This window comes from Denticeps clupeoides, chromosome 8 (assembly GCF_900700375.1).
Source record: "Denticeps clupeoides chromosome 8, fDenClu1.1, whole genome shotgun sequence".
Classification (NCBI taxonomy): Eukaryota; Metazoa; Chordata; class Actinopteri; order Clupeiformes; family Denticipitidae; genus Denticeps; species Denticeps clupeoides.
This window is the reverse complement of record NC_041714.1, coordinates 533715-545338: the sequence shown is the minus strand read 5'-3', so window position 1 is coordinate 545338 and position 11624 is coordinate 533715. Positions and strand designations below refer to the sequence as shown.

At 42.0% G+C, this 11624-nt stretch overlaps 1 protein-coding gene across 1 annotated transcript; it reads right to left on the bottom strand.

Annotated features, from left to right (window-relative positions):
- Positions 1 to 4107: 4107 nt before the first annotated feature.
- Positions 4108 to 5584, bottom strand: sf3b5 (splicing factor 3b, subunit 5). Its single transcript, XM_028989784.1, has 2 exons — positions 5448 to 5584; positions 4108 to 4587 (listed from the first exon to the last, which is right to left on the bottom strand). The coding sequence occupies exon 2, from the start codon at positions 4571 to 4573 to the stop codon at positions 4313 to 4315; it is 261 nt and encodes an 86-aa protein (XP_028845617.1). The 5' UTR covers positions 4574 to 4587; positions 5448 to 5584; the 3' UTR covers positions 4108 to 4312.
- Positions 5585 to 11624: the final 6040 nt, after the last annotated feature.

Below are 11624 nucleotides of genomic sequence, written 5' to 3'. Positions count from 1 at the left end.
AAAGCAGTCATTCACACACCATCTATCTGGGTGAAAAGACGCTCTTGCACTTTGTAGAAATCGGGATGCATTGATAAGAAATTCAGTACAGTATATACAATAATTGTAAGACGCTTGGAAATCCACACTATATCAAAGATAGTTTATTTATGTTTTGACCCCTGCTTGAACACATTCTTACATTTACAGCATTTATCAGACAGCCTTATCCAGAGCACCTTAAAGTCAGTAGATTCACAGATGTGTCACAGAAAACAGATTTGTTGTCAGTTTAGATTTAAACACTGAGACTGTGTCTGATTCCTGAACGCTGACTGGCAAGCTGTTCCACAACTGCAGAGGTCTATATGAGAAGGATCTGTTCCCAGCTGTGACCTTCTGTACTTTGGGTACCAGTAGTGACCCCACACCCTTTGATCGCAGAGGGTTTACACCAGTGTTTGAATACAACATTAGTTATATTGGTTGTTCAAGGATGTTTCAAGCTAATATGTCCTTACTGCCACCATACATAGATGAACATAGATTCATTAATTTCCCTCTCAAGGATTTTTGGACAATTATCCTGTAGTTTTAGCTAATTCATATTGAAGTATGTCTTCAAGGTCACATTTAGATTTTAGGAAGCATCCTCTGCGCCGGCTGATTGACCCACTTTACCCTCTAATCTAATTTAGAATGAAATACACTTATTAACTAATGCACCATAGAATCCATTAACTTTACTTAAAATAATTACTTTATTTTAATGAAATTCATGACAGTGTCATACTACTGGTACTCAGAGTTTAAAATGAAAAGGATTAAATCACAGCATGGTATGTTTGGTGTTTATAAGTTTTTATGAAACATACATTCACAGTAAAAAAAACTAACTTTATTGTAGGGATCATTAAATGTGTGCCACTAAATGTAACTTTATTGTAGGGAGGATATAAATGCTTTCATGGCCAGGGTAAATGAGCTGGAATTCCACATTGTGTTCTTATGTGCACCACACCAATGCCACTGTGGACAGAAACAAAACTGTTAAGTTTTGGCAGGCCTGGGATCAGCTCTGCCACTTGTCCATTACAATGTTAGGAGGCCATAAAGACTCTGCTCAAACCAGCCACTAATGGCATAAACTGGGGAGAAATCGTATTTCCCACCTCCCATCTGCTCAGCTATTTGAAATGGTTTGCAGGGAGCAGAGCACTGGAATTGCCACAGTGAGCCGAGGGAGACTGTGCACCAATATCCACAGCCAGCACCAATCCTGTTGCACTAAAGCAATTTTTCATTTGAATGAGGTGACAGTTACGTTTACATTTTTATTTGATGCTCAGCTCTGCATTATTTGATTCCATTTGCTGTAAACAATTCTAATGCAGCTTTCAGTTTTGTTAGCTAGTTACAGAAATTTATCGCTTAGACTAGTCAGCCTTACCTTACTGTAAAATTGGGAGCATTTACTTCTCATTTGCCATGTTCTGAATGCATTGGATTGATTTACTTTTTCAGACAGTCTGAATATTGCCTCCCTTTCATTGTCCCAAACCTTTTAGGCAGATAAGAGAATTTATAGAAAAAACAGGTTATGTCATGAGGGGACATTCTATTAGATGCTTTTAATCTCAATAGGGAGGTCCCCATTAACCTATGAAATTCACCACAATGCAAAATATTTACTGAGTGAAAGAAAACAAATGCAGGCTAAAGGGAGTCCTGGCCAACAGTGAACTATTGTTGATATCCATCTGTTGCCAATGACCAATGAGACCAATTACATTTTTTAGAGAAAGGAAGTCTAGTCATCAGCTGCAAACATCAAAAACCGTGACCCAACTGTCTCGTTCAGCCTCAGGACTAGTACAGAATGCTGCCCAGCTAGTACAGAATGCTGCAGCCAGAGTTCTAATTAGAACTAGGAAATTTGACCACATCACCCCAGTCTTACAATCACTGCACTGGTTACCCATCAAATTTAGGATTGACTACAAAATCCTACTTTTGACCTCTAAAGCTCTAAATGGTCTCGCCCCGCAATACCTGAGTGAACTTTTAGTTCTTTACGACCTGCCACGCCCCCTTCAATCAATGGGTGCAGGGTCCCTACTGATACCAAAAGTACAGAAGGTCACAGCTGGGAGCAGATCCTTCTCCTATAGAGCACCACAGTTGTGGAACGGCTTGCCTGTCAGTATCCGGGACTCAGACACAGTCTCAGTGTTTAAATCCAATCTCTTTTTGTTAAACTCCTAGACACTCATTTCACTTCACTTTGACACAGTGTCAATTATAAAGTCCAGTTTATCACAGAGTCCCCGTTAGACACAGACGAAGTTAAATTCACGCTAGTTAGGCTGTCCTAGACAGGGTACCGGGCCACTGTAGCACCAATAAACTACTATCAACACATATTTCAGTATCAGTCGTACAGTGCCACCGTCTGCCGCTGCTCCTGTTTGTTTTCTCTGAGACACGGAATCAAGTGCCCAGACTACTGGCAGACCCCAGTGAAGAGACAAGCAGATAAATCCTGGTTCCTGACAACTGCTAAACCACCACCGTTACAGCTTCAGGGATCTTCAAGTGGACCAGTAGCATTATTATGGACACGTAATCTAGACCATGACACTGGACTACATTATGGACTTCTCCAACCCTACAACAGTAGGACTTATTATATTGTACAAATCATCACACACCCTGCACTGACACCATTTGCAGGCTCACTCTACCCTGGAAGGGGGTCACTCTCTGTATCACTCCTTCCCAAGGTTTCTTCCTGTCTTTTTTTTTTTCTCTCTCCTGGGGGGTGTCAACTGTAGGGATTGTCAAAGCCCATTGAGACATACTGTATGTGATTTTGGGCTATATAAGAAATAAATGTTGTTGTTGCTGCTGACTTGGCCATTGTGTTTTGCTTTATTTAATCCATGCATTATGTGTCGTCAAACTCGTAACAAAGGCAAAAGTTAAAACCTACTAACAACTGGATAGAATAGAGAAGAAGTTATGAAAATGCTAATAAAAACACAGAATGTTGCTGTTTATGATTACCTGTTCAAGTTACTCTGATAATAATGCACAATAGAGGTTTTAATAAAACTTTATTGAACCAAACCCAACAGGTGGAGCATTCTGGACAGAAATATCAAGGAAGAATCTGTTATAGACAGGATGGTTGAGAATAAAATGTTGTGAATGGTTCACAGATGCATTGTAGGTTAAAAACCAATTTGTGAGGATTGAAAACGTTTTATATGTGCAATGCGCCTGAAGCCCCGCAGGTTATGATGACTTCCTGATCCGAGTGAGGGGCGGAGCTAGGATTCACCATAATGCATGTAGTCGGAGGGGAGTTTTACAAATAATGTTTTAGAACCAATTTTACGACAAGTTGCATTGTTTATTTGTAAAATAATGATAACGGATTATGTTATTAACATTAAATAATTTCACGGTAATTGGTTTGGTATTAAGAGTGAGGTGAGGAAATATTTTTTTATCATGATAAATGGTTGTTCCCAAGGTTGTATGAGCCAAGGGGGATGAGTCGCTTAATTAAGGTAAGTTTGCATGTTTAATGAGACTCTGAAAGCTTGAAAATGAGTGAAATCTATTCATTTACCTTTATAAAATATTGAGCAGCATAGAAATACAGGAGGGACCAACCATGGTCTTTGTTGATTGCATAACTGTTCATGCTCTAAAATGTTTTTTTAAGAGTGATCCAAGCATCTCCCAGTAGGCCTGACTGTCCTGCAGGTGCATCTGACATGGATCCATCCTGCGATGAAACAAGTATCAGACAGAAAATTTGACAGACACTAAGCTGTGTGTAAACTGTCAACTAACAGCAAGAATGAAAATTCATATTTTGGTGTTGCTCCCTGGGCATCTTTCATGGCTTCCCACCTCTCACTAAGGTGATGGACACACATCATTGCATCACTGTGTCACCACAATGACCATGCTATTTGGCTATTTTAATCAAAGCATTTACCTCCATTAGCAATTGCTAATTGCTAGTGCAACGGTAAAGAGCAGAACAAAACTTTCTACAATGTGCCATCATTCTAATCTTTTAGGCAGCAGATGTACAAGAAGGAAAAATGATCATAAGAAGCTAATCTGCCTTTATTAACAAAATCAGACAGGAACAGAAGCAATCATAATTAAAAAAAAAATAAGAAACTGAAAAAAGAGAGGAGGATATGTACAAACTCCAGTCCACTTCATGCCTCATGGATAAATTCCATACACTAAATCATCTGAACAGAAATCCAATTCTACTGCACTCATCGTTTAATGAGGACAGTCTGTCTTAAGCATCATCAGGCTTATCAGCTGGGGGACCGCAGGGCTGCAGCATCTTCTCCATCAGGTTAAAGCGCACTCGGGCCTTGCTCTCATTCTCTGCAACGGAGAAGTAATTGAGCAGGTCAAAGTGACCCATGTAGGAACAATAGGAGTCTCTGTGTTGGTTGACCAGCCACTCCCACTTGGTGGTGTCCGCGTGTCCTGTGCCAATGTACTTGGACTGGAGATGTTCGAGCTGGCTGTGGATGTTGTAGCGATCAGTCATGGCTGATCACAGATCTGGAAAACAAAACCATTCATATTTAGTGACTACACCATATATCTTAATTGCACACATCGAAATGTGTCCTATATAGCACTATCACGAGTCACTTTGTAATTCTGACCCTTATTGTATTTTGTAAATTTCTGTTTTTTGTACTTAAACTATTTGTCTGCACTGAAGGGGTTGCCTTTAATCTCATTGTACATGCATATAGTGACAATAAAAGGCATTCTATTCTATTAGTGATTTGAACTCAATATGTTTGCTTTTGCTGAGTCTGCTTCGTTAGCCACTAGGCGATGACTGGACATTGATATTTATTCACATATATTAACCAAGTAGGTTAATATTCTTGATATTGAAAAGTAATAAGATTTGAACCGATTAAAACAAGGTATAAAATCCGATGTATTATTTCATTCAGTATAAGCACTCCAGGTAAAACTAGTCTTGCCTGTTCACGGCGAATACTACGCGCTGAAGTTTAAACACACAGGATATTTTAAAAAAATTAATCAATAAGAGGACAGATTTTTTTAGCAGCTCGACGGCATCGCTAGTTAAACGAAGCCTTCAGTGGTTTTAGCCAACTTGCTAACCTGTTCTCAAAACAAGTCCTGTTAGCATTTACACCGAATATTTCAACGCAACTATTGGATTTCACCAGACAACATGGGTCGTTCTTCGTTTGGTTCCTAAACGTGGCTAATGAAGTTTAATCAAATTCAATAAATAGTTTTAACATTTAGGAACACATGGCTAGCCTACATGCTAGCTGTCCAGATACTAACACGCTAGACAAACAGCAAAGATACAGACACAAGCAATCAACCTAAACGAATATTTACGGAACTTATGGAAAAAAAACACTTACCCTATGTCAAAGAATAAGATAACTAGGATATACTGTATTTATTTTTCGTCTATTTCAGCGGTCAAACTAGGCTGTGCTCTGCTAGTCCTCAATCGTCTGCAGCACATTGAGATACATTCGAGGGCGGGGCAGCTCAGTACGCATGCGCCAGAACTTGCCAACCACAACGCTACTGTTGTAATAGACTCAATTTATAATATAGTTCATAGTTATAGTTTATAATATTCACATTATAAACTAACGTGGCAACATAACGTGGCAATATGTATAAATAATGTAATAGTATTTTGGGTTCATTCATTTATTTAATGAACCGGGGCAGTGGTGGCCTAGCGGTTAAGGAAGCGGCCATGTAATGTAGACCATTTCACTGGACTACATTCTGGACTTCTCCAACCCTACAACTGTAGGACTTATTATTATTTTTTCGTTCTTTCTTTCCTATTGTACAAATCATCACAAACCCTGCACCGACACCATTTGCAGGCTCATGCTACCCTGGAAGGGGGTCCCTCTATGAATCTACACTACTCACTATAAGTTAGGGATATTGTGAGAGACTTAGTGGATGTAATACATATGGTGTACATATACATATATTTGGGTAAGGGAGGCAATTGTATAATAATTTTGTGTTTAGCATGTAATGATCTCATTATGTACAATTGTGCCTTATATTGGGGCCAATACCAAGAGACAACTTTTCTCAATGAGGCATCAATTTCAACATTCTGTGGGCATAAAAAGCTTTTATTGTCAGTAAATCATTCCAAGTTCATCATTCAAACAGCCATGAACACACAACATCCCTTAACAGATGAGCAGCGTCACCTGGCCATGGCATGCCTTTGGGTCAGTGGCAGTCAGATGTTGCTTGTGAACTTGCTGTGTCTCAAAGTGTCACCAGCAGTCTTGCATCAAGACATAGAACTACTGTCAGAGTTCATGACAAACCCAGGAGTGGAGCCACACAAGTGACAGACCGCAATGATGACCAGTATCTAAGTACCAGTATATGCACTCAGACATTGTTATGCAACTGCCACACAGCTGAGGGCGAGCCGAGATGCAAGGGGTGCTAGGATTTCCAGGCAAACCATTCGCAACTGACTCCACCGCTTTGACTTGAATGCCAGACGACCGTTGCAGGTCACTCCACTGACACCAAGACACCACCATGAATGCTTACAGTGGGCACAAGACCATGTGACCTGGACAATGCAGCCGTGGTCGGGTGTCGGGTCACCTTGCACAGAAGGTGCTGATGGTCAACATGGGCCCCAGAACTGCATGTAGCACTTGTGGAGAGTGGAATGCATTGCCTCAGAACAACAACATATGCAACAGGAAATAATAGCCCTCACACATCTTCGTGTTTTCAAACAGTCTGAAACATTCCCAGAGGCAGCTTGGTTGACATTTAGTGCAGTATGTGAGTGATTCCCCCTGAGTGCCGCGGTTAATGGTGCCCACGGGCACGGTGCCAGAGGGAGGTTCATTTGAGAGCAATCACTGCACACACACACATTCAGTATTTACCCTTCTGACTGGCCCATTTGCCAAGGCCTTGCACATCAGACTTTAGCTTAGAGAGATGACAGGAACTGGTGACCTGTCAATGTAACACATGCCATGTCCATTTTATTCTTGTGTATTTTGTTTTTGTTAATCTATGGCTGCTTAAAGGTAGATTAGGTGAGAGACAGGTGACAATGATGATATTAGTTAAATCCATGTAATTCTTTTGAAAAATGTTTTTTTATAATTCTATTAAGATCAATTAAATTAGTTTCTGCAGATATAGACCTAGTTGAAGTATACCTCCTGTCACGTCCGCGAGCTGAGGTGAAATGAAGCGCAGAGGCGGGACATACTGGAAACAATAATTTATTAGCACAAAGGAAAACGACACAACGTATGCGGACGGCATCGCAAAAATTGGCTGCGCATTTCGCTGCCACACAGAGCATTATCTTGCGCCGCATAGTTTTTTACCAGAGGAGACAGCAACCGGGTGAGTCGGTTCATCACTACTTAGCGGACCTGCGGTGGCTGGTGTGTTTTTGTAAGTCTGGAACAATGGAAGACGAGTTTGTTCGAGATCAATTGGCAGAGTATATGTCAGAGTTTTACCTCGTTCTAACAATTGAAATCATTAGAACAATCCCAGAATCTGTGAAAAGTTATTTATGTCCTCGGAAGACCTCGCGCTCGCCAAAGCTGTGGAACTAGCTTTCCAGATGGAGCCAGCGTCATGCCTAGCACCGGTGCCTCTTCTTCAGCCTGCAGTGCCCACGCTTATTCTCCAGCCGCATGCGCTCCCGGATGACACACCTGACCATGGTCTCCCCGTAAATTATGCCCGTGTGGAAATTGCGGATCCTCCACACATAATACTAGGGCGCCTAACTGCACAGCTAATGGCCAAATCTGCTCACAATGCAGGAAGCATAACCATTTTGCTCGTGTTTGCCGTTCAGCCGCATCTGGTCCTTCACAGAGACCATCTTCTCCAGTGCCACCTGCTGTCATCGCTCTCATTGTCGCACTTATCGTTGTCTGTGTCTTCCCAGTCCACGAGGAGCCTTGCTAGCAGAGCACAGAGTTTCTGACCCAACATGGCAAAGATTGTGGCGGTCGCATCCTCTGTGCTCGCTGCCCACGTCACTTCCTCGTTGCTGTCGACTCCTTTGTCCTCGCTCCGCTCATACCGCAGCGCTCCCTGCCAGGCTCAACCCCCGTATCACTGGGAAGAAACTGCTCAACCAATACTTCGTATCCCGGTCCCGGCACGTCTCGCCGCAGAACTTGTTGACCCCTCGGGCGTTCCCCGCTGGCGACCCTACTCACCACAACTGGCTGAGTTCTTCCTTATGGTTCTCCACTGCCTTTTCGCTCTGCGCTTCTTTTGGTGGCTGCAACATTCTGTCCCGTCCACAAGCTGAAGGGGAAATGAAGCACAGAGGTGGGAAATACTGGAAAAAATGATTAACAACAGAAAGGAAAACGGCGCAAGGGCCAAAAACAGTGGAAACAAAGGGGAGAACAAAAACTAACCCACAGATGTGTGGTGATTGCCAGGAACCGAAAACAGACATAAGATAAGTAACAGGGCATACCTGTCAAGTTTTGGATTTGAATATATGGGCCAAAACGGGATACTTGACAGGTATGCTGCTATAGCACCTGTTGAGTGTCCAGCAATTAGCTAGTAGCCTACAACATGCATGCCAAATGTTAGAATATTCAAACACATGTTGTTTTTGGCACGCAGCATTGCCATTTTTACCTATTACCAATTCGGTGTCCCATTGATCACGGTATTTACACAAGGGTTTTGTTTTTTTGGCAGAAGTGCCTTCCTTCTCTAAGATACTAATACGGGAGGATGGCGGGAAAGAAAGGTAAATTATGGGACTTTTCCGGCCAAAACGGGATACTTGACAGGTATGTAACATAGGGCTGTGATTTTTAATAGACTGTTCCATTATTTTTAACTCTACATTTAGGTCCTGAGCCAATGTGGAGTAGAATTAGGGTAAATTGTCTAAAAATCACTTGTCCTTCATAAATCAACTGCATTCACTGGCCAGTAATATGTGGGGTTTTATTGCTATATAATTTCAGTGGGAGTCCAGCTCCTTGCTCCCTGTCTCCTGCTTGCCTCCTCTATTGAGTGGAATTTCTCATGCCTTTACAGGGTTAAATACCCTCCACGTTATCTTTAATTATAGTGAATTTCACACCACAAGCAGGCAAGGAAAAGATCACATCATAAAGTCTGTGTCACAGTGCAGGTAAATTGGAAGGGCCAAGCCAGACGCAACTCATTACTGTTATCATTCGTGTTTTTCCAAGTCCAGCTGAAATCAATGCAATATTAATTCACACATATATCCATCTAAATAAAACCTGCACAGAACAACAGATAAAAAAAATGCTGCATGTGACCAACCATTAAACTTTCTAAACTTTCCCTGAGGATTTCGAAGGCATGTTCATCTGAGCATGGTATTTTCATCTTTCTTGATTTCCCTAGTGCTATATCCCTTGTTGGAAAGTGAGGCACCAAAACACCATAAAACATTGTATTAATATTTAATATCATCGTGCTACAGGATCTAATTACAGCCTGTCTACTGTGGGCCTGGCGCCCCTTAGGACAAATATTACTTTTCCTTCACAGTTGTGAGCAGAGGTTGTGAGTTTTCTGCACAATGTGATCTCAAGTCAGTAACCGTTTAGAGCCATTCAAACTCTGTAGCAAGCAAAATAACTGGAAAATTATGTATGCTTATTATATTTGTTAATATGTCTAATGTAAAATATTATGTAACCTTGTGTATTACATTCTGCTCTGTATTCTAGTGACCTATCCCTCATGTACCAAGTTTTCAGTGTTAGTGTTAAATTAACCTTAGTTAGGCTGTCCTAGTTAGGGTTCTGGGCAACAAATATACCACTATAACCACATGTTTCAATATCAGTCATACAATGCCATCTGCCGCTGCTTCTGTTTGTTCTCTCTGAGACACTACTGGCAGACTCCAATGTAGTCCAGCACATAAATCCTGGTTCCTGGCAACTGTTAAATGATGACTTAGCATGAAACAATCCAGAGGGTCACCACAGCCACCACCATCGTAACATCTAAAGCTTCAGGGATTTTCAAATCGACCAGTGGCATCATAATGGACATGTAATGTACACCATGACACTGTACTACACTTTGGACATCTCCACCTCTACAACTGTAGGACTTTTTCTCTTATTGGTCAAACCATCACAAACCCTGCACTGACACAATTTGCAGGCTCTCTCTACCTTGGAAGGGGGTCCCTCTCTGTATCAATCCTAGAGTTTGTTTTGTGGAGTTTTTCCTTGTGCGCAGAAGGGTCAAGTGTGGGGGTGTCAACTGTAGGGCCTGTCAAAGGCCATTGAGACATATTGTATGTGATTTTGGGCTATATAAGAAATAAATGTTGTTAATGTAAATGCAAGCCTTTAAACACAATTTAAGTGAATGAAAAATCACAGGTTAATTGAAATATATTAAAAATATTAATCTTAATTAAAGACACTTTATCTTGTTAAAGTTTATCTTTTATCTGCCCATGCCAAAACGATCCCAACATTTCTCCGGACTATATACACTGCTCATAAAATAAAGAGAACAAAAAATAAGACATCCTAGATCTGAATTAATGAAATATTCTTATTAAATACTTTATACAAAATAACACAACAACTCTCATTGTAAATCAAACTTATCAACCAATGGAGGTCTGGATTTGGAGTCACACTCAAAATAAAAGTGGAAAAACACTACTGTCAAGTGTGACGAGATGAGAGAGAGAATGTTGCTGGGGATGTATAACCCCGCTCAGACACATTGTCATGAGGGAACCCCTGCAGATGCACCTCGTGTTGGATGAGTAGGTTGGCAGTGGTGCTGGATGAAGGAAGGCCATGGAGGACCGCCAGGTGGATGGCCTTTGTGAACTGGTCCAGGATGGTCAAGCTGGTGGTCCAAGGGGCAACCAGGAATGGGGGTAGAGGGGAAAGCAGCCCTGGTGGAGAGGTGGGGTTCTTGGTCCTGGCGCAGGTGTCACAGGCATTGACATAGGCCTGAATGTCTTAAGCTTGGGATGGCCACCAGAACTCCCAGTGAATTAATCTGAGTGTTCGTTGGCATCCTGGGTGACCAGAGAGGGTGGTGAAGTGACCCCAGTGCAGGATGTTCGATTGGCAGGGTTCGGAACATAAAGGCACCTGGTAGGAATGGGCCTGGGTCAGTGGCCTATGCTTCCTGGATCCAGGTCTCCAGAGACCACTGGAAAAGCCCCATGACATGGTCTGGAGGGAGGATGGGAAAGAGTCGGAAGTGTGCTGCCAGGAGAGGGCTTTGGGCCTTGGTGTTTTGACTACTGGAAGAGCAGCCATCCACCTGTTGGGGGTTCAACTGCTTGGTCTGGCAGATGGAGATGAGGTTTTGATGATCGGTCCAGACCAGGAAGGGAGTGTCGGAGCCTTGCAACCAGTGTTCCAAAGCCCACTTGACCATTTACATTTACAGCATTTATCAGACACCCTTATCCAGAGCAACTTACAATCAATAGTTACAGGGACAGTGACCCTGGAGCAACTCAGGGTTAAGTGAGTTGCTCAGGGACACAA